We start from the raw sequence: 15449 nt of genomic DNA on the forward strand, positions 1-15449 counted from the left end.
ATTCATAGGGCTTGTGATCCAGGATGACAGTTTCATTGGTTTCAATGGGCCTTGCTCTGGATGGGACAGCCTGAATCCTACCCGTTGTATCGAATCATGTTAGGTACATAAAATGTGCATGCAAGAGTTCTTCTGGGTGATTTTTGCAACATGTAGGATCCTCCTGTAATAGGTATGGGCAAATTTTAGAATGGCAATGTGGAGAGCTTATGACCCAAATGCCCTCTAACACTGCGAGTCAGATAATTGAAGTATATTGGATAACTCCATTTTTAATGCAGAAGCGAAGCATTCAAACCACAGTAATGGAGTGTAGTCACATTATGGACGGGAAGTAATCGCCTAGCTAAAAATGGTTGCAATAATTGCTAGCGTTTCTCTTCATTGCTCTGTGCTGAAAGACTGCAGTTCTCCAAAACACTTCATGAAAATGTTCTTGGCTGCTGTAATTTGCGGTTCTAATTCCTCTGGAAAGCATCTGAGAATGGCGCACAAAAATTGCTTGAGAAGTACCAAACCTGCTTTATAGGAAACATCTTTTCGACTTGTTTTCAAAAATATATAGTCCTTTCCTTGGAAAATGTGGTTCACGGCCTGAACTTCTGCCTGGTTCACTTACTCACCCACAGTTCCCCTCTGAGCCTTAGCGAAAAAATGTTGGCATGTTCTATCTGTTGCAGAGTGGATTTCTGCAAAACAGGGAGGCTGTCCTTTGCAACCAGGTCTTTTTGTTCTTGAAAGCCAACTGATCCTTACATTTTTCTTTTCAGGGCTGTGGAAGCATTTTTACCTTTGCAGGAAATGATTACATCATCTCTTTTGTTGTAAACTAAACTTCTACCTTGTTGAACTTTTATACTAACAAGACTAAAATTTCTATTTAAAAATGAAAGAGAAATGTACTGTTAGAGTGTTAAACTGCATTGAATGTGCTTCTAGTAGGTACATGGTCAATAAAGGTCTTGTGTTCACTTTCTTGGTATTGTTCCTGAAAGGTGAAACAGGATTTTGGGATGCAAGAGGATGTTTTATTCTTAACACATTTATGCAAAAAAAAAAAAAAGTCTTATGAAACAGGAACCTCTAGATACTTATAAAGTGATTTGAAAGTCAACCTGCATTCCAAAAATGTCTACCCAAATCTGAGAAACGGCAACTGATAGTATTCAGAGTAGTATGTAAAGCCTTGTAGTCCTACAGATATTTTTCTTCTCTTTGTGTATCAAGACTGGTTGGAACATATGACAATCTGGAGGTATATGGAGATAACGGGTTTATTGTATTAACTTTTATTGCATTTACTTTCATGCATCAGTGGATATAACCATGTGCACACGCAACTTCCATATTTATTTAGTTGAAAATAAACACCCAGTGTTTGAGTGACTGGCTCAAATGAAGCTTCGGCCTTCTAAACATTCAAATCGATGCTTTAGTTTTATTAACTAATACAGTGAGCCCTTCATAGTTGCTGGGGTTAGGGGTGCAGGACCCCCATGAAAGTGGACAAACTGCAAATAAAATAACACTACTTTGTTTAACCTGAGAGAACACCTCTCTAGGAATCTCTAGGTCCTCCAGCGCAACTGTATGGTCAACATCTGCTGGAAGTTGACGATAGAATTGCGCTGGAGGACCTACACAGGGCTAGAAAGGTGTTTTCTCTGGGAATCTCTATGATCAACTTCCAGCAAAGTAGCACTGGAAGACCTAGAGATTCCGAGAGAGTGCAGTCTCCAAATAAATCCGCAAATGTGGAGCGCCAACTGTCATCACATTATTTTATTATTTTTATTTCCAAGATTTATATCCCACCTTTCTCCTGCAGAGGCTATCATATCAGAAAAAAAACAACAAATTGGTTATGGAAGATTCACACGAACTCTTTTCTATTAACATTCCTGTCTGAGCCTCTTGAAAGAAAAGGCATCATAAACTGGAAAGGGAAAAAAGGTGATTTGCAGCAGTCTAGATCCAGCTGTCAGAGCTGCTTGCTTGCTGCTCATTCTAGATGCTAAACCTCACCGCTAAGTCACTGGTGCTTTTAAAGGTGCACGTGTCTTCATCCCTCCAGCTCAGTTTTTCCTGCCTTGTGCAACTTTGCAAAGGTAGGAGGTCTGTCTGAGGTCTGCTGTCAGCTTCAGAGTGGGAGGCAGAAGGGAGGAACAAAGACCAGTCCCCAGTCTTTCAACAGCCAACCAGCCAAGCTTTGCAGTAGCTGGTTTTCTGGCTGCAGCACATCCAGTTAAAAGGTTTGGTTTTCTTTCCTTTTGTTTTGTGGTTCCCCCTCTTGACCTCTCCTAGGGGAAGGGCTCAATTCCAGCAGACTTTGAAAGGGACTGGAGATCTGGCATCCCTAGCATATTACTGTTGATAGAATCTCATTACCTCCCTGATTATGTTCTCTTCCCTTCCTTTACTTGTATCCCTCCCTGTATAAAATGTTCCAATTCCCCCAAAGATTCGGGATGACACAGTGACAAAGAATTTGCTAACAAAAGAAGCAGTTGCTCAAGATTTTGCATAGTACAGTGATGAGAAAACATGAAGCAATTAAAAGCAATATTGTGACATGGCAGCAGTTTGTGACACAGCAAAAAGCTAAACGGACAAATCCATTCCTTATGCCTCATACATATCTTTTGCAGGCTCTAGGTAATCCTATTGGAATGAAAACAAATCGGTTATGCAATGTGCAATCAAACAGTGGCTGATAATACAAATAACCTAGTGCTCGGTTATCAGCAATAGTTGTGTGAAAGGCCAACACTGATAATGCAATTGTCACTATCTGTATTTCCAGAGTTTAATCTCTCTTTGAACTCAGTCTGCGATCCCACCCCAGCCACGTGTACTGTGTATCTACTTGAAATTTTGGATAACTCTTCATGCCACTGATGAAGAGGATTAGAGTCTACAAAAGGTCATGCCATAATAAGCCTATAGCAGGGGTGGGATTTTTGTGGTCCTTTGGGTGTTGCCACTGTCTGTGTTAGCTAGAGCTATTGGAAGTTGCAGTTCAGAAACATCTGGAGGGTTTCACAGCTCCCAATCCTGATTAATAAAGTACTACAGGATTTCTTTTCTTATTGTTGCTGCAACAGGGTGAAACAGTTACCCCCATTGGAAATCATTCCAGCTAGCACCTCTCCTCTTTCCACCATATGTTTTGTTGGTCTCTTCCACTCCTTTTGCTGGAAGCACACCAGCTTCTCCCAAATGCAATGAAGATATCCTCATAAAGCTTGAAAAAATTACTTGTTTGGATTACAAAATGATCTACCAGTAAGTGTGGCCAGATGGACTTGGGGATCTATAATTCAAAAGGTAACTAAATCTTTGCAAAGGACCATTTCTTGTGTTAGCTGCTCCCACTGATAAAACATCATTCATTGAGAAAGAGTCTGGAGTCGATGAAAACTTCATGCAGGCACACGCAACCGCACAGCAGTTGGCAGGGAATTCCCTTGCTGTTGGCCAAACCAGTGCATTCCAGCATACTAGAAGGGATGTCATCTCACTTCCAGTCCCTGTTTTGGCAGGCTTTGAGCTGAAATACATGGACACTGAGGAAGAGATTGGGGTAGAAAAGATAAACTGTTACTTGTTAATGATTTTTTGTTTGTTTTGGGTTGTCTGGGGGCCAACAATCACTTGGGAAATGGTCTAATATTTTCAAGAGACATACAGATATTTGGGTAGCTTTGGGAAATGATAAGTTTGGCAGGGCACACAATTAGAATTCAGTGGCCTGTACTTTTCCCACCCATTTTAGCATAAGAAAGATATAGTCACTCTGAGCCAGGAATGTTTAACCTGGTGAAGATATTAGGAAGACATAATGCGATAACTGTCTTCAAATCTCACAAGGCTTGGTATGTAGAAGATAGACCAGATTTGTTCTTCTCTATAGTAGAGGCTAGAACCAGTGGTTGAAAACTGCAGAACTAGCAGAAACTTCCTAGCAACAAGAGCTGCTTGATAGTGAAAGAAATGGCCTCAAAGTGGCAGGCTCTCCTTTTGCTGGAGATTTTTAAGCAGCAGTTGTTAGGCAGCCAGCTGACAAGGCCACTGTGGTTGTAAGATTACCACATTCAGCTAAGGTTGATCTAGATAATCTCAGATCTCTTCCACCTTTACAATTCTATCATTTTAATTGGCTTGGTTATTCCCTTTGGGGCCACTTGGAATATTCAGATCCAAAAGCCCTGCTGTCCAGCCAGATGGCTCTACAAAATCTGGTGGTGTCAAAAGCAGCTGAGAAACATAAGAGGATTAAAAGAGTCTCCCTGCCTATCTGTGGACAAAAGATTGCTCTGCAGTTTCGAGCTCAAGGAGGATCCCGAGTGAAAGGGTCTCGGGAATCAGTGTTACATCCAGGAATGCCTGGAATCGAGAGCCACCTAATTCGTCCACCTCATTCAAATGGGAGGTTTCTATTCATTTGGGTTTTTAAAATCCCATCCTTCCCTCAAGGACTTTGGAGTGTCAAACATGGTTCTCCCAAGTTTACCCTCACAACCTTGTGACACAGGGCAGGCCAAGAAACCTGTGACTTTTGTGTCTGAGTGGGGATTTGAACTAACTAATGTGTCCTGACACATTAACTACTACCCAAGGCCAGTTCCAGGCCCGAGTAGCCCCTGAGCAAAGTACATTCTGCTGACCCCCTTCCTCTGTTAACAGGCTTTCAGAAGCTGAGATGACAGTGGCTAACCGCAGCGTCTGTTGGCTGCCCTTTAAATTTCCCACACAGCCTCAAAGTGAGTGACGCTACATTAAAAGCATTGTGGAAAAGCAAATGACAGATGTAGGCTGCATCTGCACTGCAGAAATAATGCAGCTTGAAACCGCTTTCACTGCCATGGCTCAATGATCTGGAAGTCTGGGATTTGTAGTTTGGCGAGATATTCAGCCACCTCTGTCAGAGAGCTCTGGTGCCACAATGAACTACAGATCCAACTACCAAATTAGCACAAATGACTCTCCCAGCATAGATTTAGGGACAACACTTCCAATTTATTTCCTTGCTTGATAAAGTAATTGCTACCTTTTTACTTTGAAATATTGCAAGTTCCAGTTAAAATAATTACTTGTAATGGGCTATATCCAAGCTCTGCAACAGTCCTGTCACTACTCTACAATGGCATTTTCCCCCAGGGCTTGGAAAAGTTAATTTGGGGACTACAACTCCCACATCCCTCCCCCAACCAGCCTGGTGGCTAAATTCTGAGAGTTACAGTCCAAAAAGCTAACTCTGCAGGCAAGGGTGGGCTCCTTTACTGGAATGGTTGGGCTTACCAGCCAACAAGGTTGCAAATACAGCTGGAACAGCATGCGTTGAGGTCCGGTAAGCATTTGGCAGCTGATTCATTTCCAACCCTTTCCTAAAGTGATGAGAGGCTGCTGGCACACTTTTGTGGCCTTTCTAGGCAAAAGCTACAAACCACAAACCATTCCTTTGCATCAAAGGCCAGCTGAAATCTAGGCAAGTTGGTGGTTTGTGGAATCCCTACTAGGTTTGGAACTGTGTTGCTCCAGTAACCTCACATGGGGAATTGAGTCTACAAACAAATCAGATTCTCTTGAGATCACAGCTAGCATCATCTGAACAAAGGATTTCCTCTCTAAGTATTTTACTTATGTTAAGCATTCCTGAGCATTTGCTGAGGAGGAGGATGGGCACAGAAGTCTGCAAGCAGGGTCTGCTTCATTTTATACTTGAACTGCAAAGTTCCCTGGTCAAAGTAAAACACTGAAAAGTAGTGGGGTTGGAGCCAGAAGCAAAATAGTGATTTTGCGAGGTGATGCCAATGACCTACTAGCTTCCATAGGACAAAATCTGGGCTAACAGCCTTTTTGATTCCTCAGACTGTGGAACTTTCTGACAGAAGTGGCTGGGCCCATTCCCTCTTTGCAGTCTTTCTGCTAGCAAGCCAATGTACTCTTATTGAGGCAGGCTATTGGTATGCAGGCTGATCTGTGATTGAAAGCCATCTATTTTGTTGGGCCCTGGTTATATCTAGAATTAAGGAATTATATATTTTCAGTCCTGACAACCAGCATGGTGTAGTGGTTTGAGCGTTGGACTAAACACTGGGGACCATGTTTTGACTCCCCACTCAGCCATGGAAACCCACCAGGTGACCTTGGGCAAGTTACACTCTTTCAGCTTCCTCAGAGGAAGGCAAAGGGAAACCCCCTCTGAACAAAATCTGCCAAGAAAACCCCATTATAGGTTCACTTTTGGGTTGCCAATAAATCAGAAATGACTTGAAGGCACACAACCACAATATTTTAAATTCATTAGATGTTGTTGTCTAGTCAGGATACAGGGTGCCCTACAGTATTAAAATAAATAAGTTAGAACAGCATATGCATAATGCAGAAGTACCTCTCCCGCTCAGACAGAACCTGAGAGCTGGTTAGGGGATTTGGAGGGTCTGTAGTCCAATAACAGAAGTCTAGGCAAAGCCAGCCACTTCATTCTTCTGTCTGCAGGGGAGAAATGCCAAGATTAGGAAAGGTGGACGTTGGAATCAGACCACTGACTGCTCTGTTTAACTCCCTCTCTACTGGGACTGCATGCTAGAGTGCCAGAAGACCCTTGTTCTAAAAGCAGGGTACAAATGACCTCCTCCCTTACCGTCAACAGTGTAGTGGTGGCACCTGTGCCACTCATGTTTCCCTGTCGTCTGAAAGGGATCTGTCTCCCGAAGTACACAGCCTAAGATCCTTCCTCCACACAAGAAGTGTCTGGCCCAGGTAGACTCCATCCATGCCTTCTTTAAAAGTCCCATCAATTTGGAGAGGTGTTGAAGATGTCCGAATTCGGGTCCTGCAACAGAATCATAAGCATCATCTTTCCATGAAGATTTCTTTCTCCTGTTACTATGATTAATCCCTTGCTGTGGGATCCTCAACACGTTTACAGACACATCTGTCTCCTGGATCTCAGGCTCCATCCGCATGGCAGAAATAATTCTGTTTGACCCCACTTTAACTGCCATGGCTCCATGCGATGGAATTCTGGAAAGCGTAGTTTTGTGGGATTGTGCTTTCTCTGTCAAGAGAGCTCTGGTGCCACCACCAAACTACAAATCCCAGGATTCCGCAGCATGGAGCCATGGCAGTTATAGCGATGCCAAACTGCGTTATTTCTGCAGCCTTAGTAGAAGTTATTTCCTAACAAACTTGAGGATTGCCACCTTGGAGCCCTCCCAAAGAGGGACCAGAGGAAAGCAAGTCATTGGGGGTGCAGTCCTTACTGTGCTGAGCCATGAGGCTCATCGATCTAGTCTCTCAGCCTGACCTACCTCACAGGGCTGGCGTGAAGGCAGGGCCAGTTAACCCCTTTGAAATAACTAGTGGAAACAGGGAGGATATTCGCTCCATTCCTACTAAAGCGACTGGCAGGCCTCTTGAACCCCTCTCAATGTACATTTTTCGACAACGCAAAAGATAACCAGTGCTAAGGGAAGCATGGCGGTGAATTGCTAACAGCATGGCGAGTTGCTGTGCCTTCTTTTTGGCGCCTGACAAAATGACCTTTTGAAAATGTCGCTGTTGAGGGCCTTTGAGTCATAGTTTTCCATGGTTTTTTTGGGGCTATGTGGCCATGTTCTAGAAGAGTTTTTTTCTGACGTTTCGCCAGCATCTGTGGATGGCATCTTCAGAGAATGCTGACATGGAAGAGAGTGGGGTATATATATATATATATATATACACACACACACACACACACACACTGTGTGACCCTGGGTAGGGAGGAATAAACTCTTCTAGAATGTGGCCACAGAGCCCAAAAAAACCACAAAAAACTATGGATGCCGGCCATGAAAGCCTTTGACTTCGCATTGGCCTTCAAGTCATTTCTGGCTTCCGGCGACCCTAAGGTCATTGGCTTTTCTTGGCCCGGTTTTGTCACAGCGGGTTTGCCACGGCCCTCCTCTGAGGCTGAGAGAGTGCGACTCCCTCAAGGCCAGCGAGTGGGGTGCCACGGGGATCCGAACCCTGCCCTCCAAGCTGTTGCCCAACCCTCAGGCCTAGCAAGCCGGCTCTCTCCATGGGGGCCAGCTATTGAGAAATGCCAAATGGCTCCCTTGGAGCCCCCTGAAGGGTGAGAAATGGGAGCCTGGGGAGACCCCAGGCTACTCAAAGGGTGCCAGGAAGGCCATTCTGTTACCAAAGCGCCCTATCCCTCTCTCCTTGCCCCCTTGGAGAACAAATGGGGATTGGAGGGGGGCTTCAAGGGCTTTGGTTTCAACCCGCCACTCAAAAGCTCCACCTTGCTCCTTCGAGGGAGCGCTAAGCTCTGCTGTGAGGACTAAGCTCTGAGGGGGAAGCGAGGCGGAGGAGTCCCAACCTCGGGACTATTTGTCGGTGACGGGGCCCCTCCGCTCCGTTCTGAAGCCCCCCTCCCTTTTCCCTTTCAAGCCGAGGAGGAGCGGAAGGATCTCCCGAACGGGGGAGGGGTGATGGGGTCGAGGCAGCAAAAGGGAGCCGAGGCTGAAGGCACAGAAGCCCGCGGGAGGCGGGAGGGGGAAGGCCGCGCCGCGCATGCGCAGGCCCCGTCCGTCGCCTTCTTTTCTTTCCCCCCGACCGGGTTCGCCTCACCTTCCTCCCGCCTCGGTTGCGGGGGCTCTCCTCTGGGGCTGCCTTCCCCCTTCTCCTTCTCCTTCTTCTCCTCCTTCTCCTTCCCCGAGGGGGGCACCGAAACAAGGCAGCCATGGCTCAGATACTCCCCATAAGGTTCCAGGAGCACTTTCAGGTGAGGCGAAGGCGGCGGGCTTTTGGTGGGGGTCTGAGGGGGCTTTGGAGGGAAAGGAGGGACGGGGGAAGGAGCCCAGCTTTGGAAGACCTTCCTCCCCGGGTTTTTCCAACCTTGGGGCCGCTGAATGGAGGGGCGGGAAGGGGCTGAGGCCTAGTGGGCTGCAGCCACACTGGAGAAATAACCCGGTTTGGTCGCGCTTTAACTGCCCTGGCTCAAGGCTGTGGAATTCTGGGAGTTGGAGTTTGTTGTGGGGCCCACAACAAACTCCAACTCCCAGAATTCCACAGCCTTGAGCCAGGGCAGTTAAAGCGCGACCAAACCGGGTTATTTCTCCAGTGTGGCTGCAGCCCAAAGGAGGGTTGGAGGGAAACTGGGACAAACCACACACAGAGGTACGCACCTTGCGTGGCAAACAGTGTTGATGTGTGGGTTTTGTAGCCCGCCTTGTCCCCCCTCCCAAAGGGACTCGAGGCGGCTAAAGACAGGTTAGAAGCCTAGAATCATAGGGCTGGCAGGGACCCCAAGAAGGGCCACCCAGTCCAAGCCCCTTCTGCCATGCAGGAACTCCCCATCAAAGCATTCTTGACATGGCCACCCAGTCTCTGTTTAAAGACTTCCAAAGAAGGAGACTCCATCACTCTGAGGCAGCATCTTCCATTATTGAACGCCTCTTGCCCTCAATTTCTGCCTCATGTTGAGCTGGAATCTCTTTTCCTGCAGCTTGCATCCATTGTTCCATGTTCTAGTCTCTGGAGCAGCAGAAAACAAGCTTGCTCTCTCCTCAATATGACACCCTTCAAATATTTAAACAGGGCTGTCATAGCACCCCTTAACCTTCTCTTCTCCAGGCTAAACATCTCCAGCTTCCTAAGTCTTTCTCATAGGACTTCATGGTTTCCAGACCCTTCACCGTTTTAGTCGCCTTCCTTTGGACACGCTTCTCCACATCCTTTTTGAATTGTGGTGCCCAGAACTGGACCCAGAATTATTCCAGGTGGTGCCTGACCAAAGCAGAATAGAGGGGCACTGTGGCTTCCCTTGATCTAGACACTATACTTCTGTTGATGCAGCTTAGAATTTGTTCAACACGCTGAAAGGAAAAGACCTATACATGCAAGACCTCTCTCTGCCAGGCCTACCCAGTCAGTGTGAAATCGTGACTTGGTAAAATGTGTGTGTGGCATGCGTTTGAATGGGTTTTAGAGCATTGTCACTGAACTGGGCGGGGTGTGTGTGTTGTTTTTCAGTGGCCTTTTGTATCTTAGCGTGTTGTAGCCCGCCTTGAGGAGAAGCGGGAGAGAAAGAACGAAAGAAAGAAAGAAAAAATTGCTACCATCATTCTCTTCCTCCTCCTCCTCCTTTTCACTATTAACATGTCTTTCTCATATTCAGCATTGCCATGTGCTTCTTTAGACAGAAATAAGCGCCACTGTTTGGGAGGCCATCCTCCCAGGGAAAGGGTGCATAGAACCTGAACATCCCAGCCTTTGTCATAGCTTTGTCCTCTTAACAGATTGATCAAGCTTTGTCATCTCTTTTATCCATTGTGAACGATATGAAAAAGATACGACAAAGAGATGACAAAGGTTGACCGGCCTTTGTCAGAATCTTGGTCAGATCTTTTATCATATCGCAGGCAGCCCTCCATATCCGTGGGTTTTCTAAATTTACCCACGGGTTGAAAATACTCAAAAATAGATACAGTGGGTTATGTGAAGTTGAAGGCGTCCATGGTTTTTTTGTGGGTTTTTGGGGCTGTGTGGCCATGGTCTGGAAGAGTTTGTTCCTGACGTTTGGCCAGCAGCTGTGGCTGGCATCTTCTGCACCGTCCCAGAAGATGCCAGCTACAGATGCTGGTGAAACGTCAGGAACAAACTCTTCCAGACCATGGCCACACAGCCCCAAAAACCCACAAAAAGCTACAGTGGGTTATCCTTGTTATCCTCTGGGATTTGCTTCCAGATTTTCCCATAGATTCCAACATCTGTGGATGCTCAAGTTCCATTATATACAGTGGCATACCCTTCGATAAAATGGCAAAATCAAGATTTGCAAGTGGAAATTTATACCTTTTGTGAATATTTCTAGGGATAAAAGAGATGCGTGGATAAGGAGGGCTGACTGTATAAATTCCAAAGCAATCCTTGGATGTTTCAGTTGAAATAAGAGACACCTTTTGACTTGGCCGTTGCATATCATGGGGACTTGAGCATTCATGGATTTTGGTATGCAGGGAACCAAGCTCCTGGAACCAAACCCCAGCAGATAGCAAGGGATACCCACTGTATTTTGTATTCATGGGGGTACTCTTTTTAGAAGGTGGAAGGAATGTATAGCTAGATGCCTCTTAGTCCCTTTTCTCCTTTCCCCTTCTGAAAAGATAGTACTGTACATCTCCCTCCCCCTGTTTAACTCATGGTATGTTGTTGTTGTGGAGGTCTTTTTAATAAAACAACACCAAATATCCTTGAAAACAAACCAGGAGGCTGCGCCCATCCTTGCAACGGAATCGCTTGCCATTGGGGACTAGTAAAGTGTATGTACTTGCTGCACCTGATCCAAGGACAGGATGTAGTTGTGTGTGTGTGTTTTCTTTTCTCTCTCATGTGCCTTTTAGTGAGGGGGCTTCTCGGTTTTGATGGCAGCTGTTTTGCGGGGATTTGTGCACAGTCACTGGCTGCCTGCCTCCCCGCCTCTCCTCCTCCTCCTTTTTCCTTCCCTGCTGGGGATGTGGAGTGGAGGCTCTGAGCTTTTTGCCTGCATTATTCCTTCCCTGTTAGGAATATGAGGCGCAGGAAATAAAAAGAAGACATAGTCACATTAGAACTATGGGAGCAACCAAGCACAGCCATGGTTCTTTTTCCTTGTCACCCTCCAGTTTAGGCGGCACACTGGAGCCAAAGGACCTGCGAGGTTGGGGAAGGTTGCAGGCATTTCTGATCTGGCCCCGGAGAACTGCTCCGCATCTTCTTTTTCTCTTTCCTCAACCATCTCTGGTAGCATTTCAGCCACCAAACAGAACTGTGGGAGACTGGGCCGCATTGTGAAGATTTCTCCTTGTCTCTGAGAATTAGGAAGGGGCTGCTGTTTGTATCAAAGGAGAGTGGTGAGGTGGTGGGGAAGGATTGAGTTAGGGAAAGCCGGAGAAAAAGCAGATTGAGGCAGGAATTAGAGGAATTTTGTAAATGAATGAGAGGACAGGAAGTGGACTTGGGGAAGGCTCTTCCCCATCCCTTCCCCACTTAGGTCAAAGGCATCCATTTCCAAGTATAATCGGACGTTTTTTGGCTCTGTTTTAAATTTGACATTCCTAGCTAGTGTATTGTTGAAATATCTTTTTCTGCCCTTAAGATGATTACAAATTGGTCTAAGTGCTTCACGCTTCCTGGATGCCATTTGTGCCAGACTTAAAACAACACTTGAAGCAGTGGACTGGCGCTGGTTTGGAAGCCATTGGCTGCCAGTCTGGGGCAGTTTTCCAGGAGGGAATGAAACAGTTGTAGCCAATGGGAAGAAATGAGGTGCCAGTCCCTGGCAGATTAAGGGAAAAAAATGCCGTCTCCCATATCCGATAGCCAGAACAGCCTTCGCCAGTGCCCTCTGGATCATTTGGATTACAGTTCCCATTAGCTCCAATGTGGCCAATGGGCAAGAAGGGTGGGAGTTGTATTTCAAAACAGCTGAAGGGTACCAAGTTGATGAAGGGGTTTGTCTTGTAGCTGAGTGATAGTAGTGACAACACTTCCATTCTCAAAATGTGGTTAGGCATATAGGGAATATGCGTATGACAGAATATGTTAGTTATAGCATGTAGCATAATCCTGTGTGTGTTGACTCAGAAATAAGTTCCCACTGCATAGGGTTATAACCTTCACATCCCAACCTTTGTCGTCTATCTAACTTGGGTTCCCTAGATGCGTCAGCCACATTCAGTTAGTGTCTTTCGGTTCTGTTAGACCAGGGTAGGCAAAGGGCACCTTTCCAAATGTGGGTGAACTGCAACTCCCAGCACCCCTCACCGTTGGCAATGGTGGCTAGGGCTGTTGGGAGCTGCAGGCCAGCGACACCTGGAGGTTTGTATTTTGCCCACCCTTTTGTTACGCTTTCCAGTGGATGGCTGAACACAAAACACAAATCATTCTAAGCCATCACCCCACCCTCCTGGGGATGATGGGGGTTTTCCTGCTATAAGCAGAAAATGTAAACTACAGAAATGCAATTGTTTTGAATAGGAACGTTTATGCATTTAAAAACGGACTTTCACCACTGTAAACAAACTGGACGTTATGTTGGCATTGTGCAGAGACTGCATTGCAGTTAGAGAAGCAAAGGCCCAGAAATAAATGGGAACAATTTGGGAGGAAATGTTTTCCCCCAAAGCCTCTTTTTCTGGAAAAATGGAAGAAATGTATTGTGGAATACTTTAGTGTAGAATGATGAATAAAATATTTAAGATGAGGGATATTAATGTACTTACTTCACTCTCCACATGGTTTCTAAAAACTGTATGGCATTTTTGTAAAACTTCCGTACAGTATCTCCCATCTTTGTATTGTAATTCCTGGCCTTGATTTCCTTTTCTTGTCCTTTTTATGGGAACAAGTGCTTTCTGTCTGTCTGGCACTATGAAGGACATCAGGAGACAAGATCATTTCCTTTGTTTGCTAATGTTGATGGCTTCTTCTGTTTTTAACGTTTGCATTTTGCCTGCACTTCATGCAATTGGTAAAAGCAAAAAGGTTCAGCTCTTCCTTACCATTCGCGGCCATGCAGCTCCATTTGTAACAATAATATTTTAAAGAGTAAATTCAATTTGTAATTTCTTCCTGAACAAACTTTACCTTTCATACATAAAATGGGATACTTTTTCACCAAGCCAAGTTTTACATAGTGCATTTCATGTTGCCGAAGTAACAAAGTGACTTTCAGCGTGTCAAGGGTGCTAAGGCTTCATTTTTTTCTTAAAATGCCTATTTCCCAGAATATACTGGAAAAACTGTTTTCACATAGCTTCAGCATTTCCAGAAATTTTATATCTTGTTTGCTGTATAAAGGCAAAGTATTCTATGATTCTATGAAAGAGTTGCAGCTGTGTACAGAATGTGGAAATACTGATGCTGCTGTGTATTTATTTATTCATTTATTAGGTATTTAATTTATATCCCACCTTTCTCCTAGCACAGGACTAAACGGCAGTTTACAACCTAGATTACAATGAAGTATAGAAAAAGCCTATTAATAAAAATGTATTTTAAACCCTATTAAATAAGCAGTCCTATTAAAAATATTTGCCACATACTCTGCATATTATAGATGAATATATAGTCCGCTTGCAGTGTAGTCCACTAGCTAGACTTAAATTTAGGGGGTTATATTTTTAGAGGGTATAAGACTGACAGATCTGTGCATCAGTAAAGTATCTCATTGTAAGTACATATATCTTTGTCTTCTGTAGGGTGGTGATATTGATGATGATGGACATGCAGGTATATCAGTCATTGGTGCCCTTTTTTGGCTGGGTGGGGAGATGGCACCGAATGCCATCCCCATCAGGAGATAAAAGCTGCCCTGCTGACTCCAGAGTAGTTTTTGCTGCTGTCTGTCCTCTTCTCTCAAATCATTGCAGCCTTTCCTCTACTGTCATGCCACTGCCACCTCTTCTTCCTCAATTGACGTAGTTATGCCAACAAATACGATTTTGCGCAATGAGCCTAGCTTTCGAAGCAGTATACTGAACGCTAATGGTATTATACTAGCTGTTGTCTGGGACAGTTTCCTAGAAGGTGGTGTTAAAGTCAACTGACCCAGCTTTAGTTGCAACCGCTAATAAAGCAATCCATTCTGTCATAGTGATGGTAGACCTGTCTTCGCTGAAAGCTAGATCTTAGACCCATTATGAAGTACTTGAGTTCATGTTTGTTCTGTGAGAGAAGCCACATTAATGATAGTTTGTTGATATAGCTCTTAACTGTTTGGAAGCAAATTGCAGTGGATTGTATGGATGCAATAGTTAAAAGAGTGTCCATAACCTGATAAAAACAGACTGCAGTCAAGAAATTGGAAGGAGGGAGGGCTAGGAAGGGCAGCCATGAAAGAAATGGACAGGATCACAAAGTCTACAGATGTAACCCTGAACACTAAATTGAGGATCATCCATCCCCTTGTATTCCCCATGCCAGTGTATGGATGTGAGAGCTGGACAGTGAAAAAAGCTGATAGAAAGAAAATTGGAAAATCTGGTTGCCTGGTTAAATGTCAGCACCTACAATTTCTCATCCATTAGGATTTGTTTTTAAGAGTCGGGCATGAATAGTAACTTGGCTGTCCACTGGCATCTAGATACACTTGGGGTTTTGATGTTTCGGTTGCCTGCCTGCAAGATTTTGTTTAAATGTTTTGAAGGCCACACACATGTATTTTCTTAACACAAGAACCACAAAGCATTTTAGGCATTTAAATCTGTCAAGAGAACCCGAATTGACAGAATAATTTCTTCAGAGAGTGCAGTCATGTATGAAAGTTCAAGAAAGAGTGCTGAGAATTTGAGAACGGCATCCTCAATATTATTCCAGCTAATTGTGTGGAAATAAATTGCTGTCCAGCGCTTCAAAGTTTAGGGCAATGGTCTTGAAATGCTAGCTCGGGAATAGTTGGACAACCTTCTGTAATCTGGGAA

The 15449-nt window shown here is 44.8% G+C and overlaps 1 protein-coding gene and 1 long non-coding RNA gene across 5 annotated transcripts in view; one reads left to right on the forward strand and one right to left on the reverse strand.

Moving 5' to 3' along the window:
- Positions 1-1143: 1143 nt before the first annotated feature.
- Positions 1144-8456, reverse strand: LOC149290007 (uncharacterized). The gene is made up of 4 exons (XR_016277292.1): positions 8288-8456; positions 6647-6838; positions 6395-6495; positions 1144-3566 (listed from the first exon to the last, which is right to left on the reverse strand). It is a non-coding gene; the product is annotated as an uncharacterized LOC149290007 (long non-coding RNA).
- Positions 8457-8498: 42 nt separating this feature from the next.
- The window catches only part of LOC149290008 (clathrin heavy chain 1-like), a 52062-nt gene continuing 45111 nt past the window's right edge, over positions 8499-15449 (forward strand). For 3 of the 4 annotated variants that reach the window (XM_089489992.1, XM_089489993.1, XM_089489995.1), the window contains exon 1: positions 8499-8770. In XM_089489992.1, the coding sequence (XP_089346118.1) occupies positions 8729-8770 (42 nt within the window). In that variant the 5' untranslated portion in view covers positions 8499-8728. Of the gene's footprint in view, positions 8771-11288; positions 11310-15449 lie in introns of those variants that run through there. The other variant, XM_089489994.1, reaches the window with a different exon arrangement.

The sequence above is a fragment of the Sceloporus occidentalis genome, unplaced genomic scaffold, assembly GCF_023333645.1.
Source record: "Sceloporus occidentalis isolate IW3139 unplaced genomic scaffold, rSceOcc1.0.p SCAF_41, whole genome shotgun sequence".
Classification (NCBI taxonomy): Eukaryota; Metazoa; Chordata; class Lepidosauria; order Squamata; family Phrynosomatidae; genus Sceloporus; species Sceloporus occidentalis.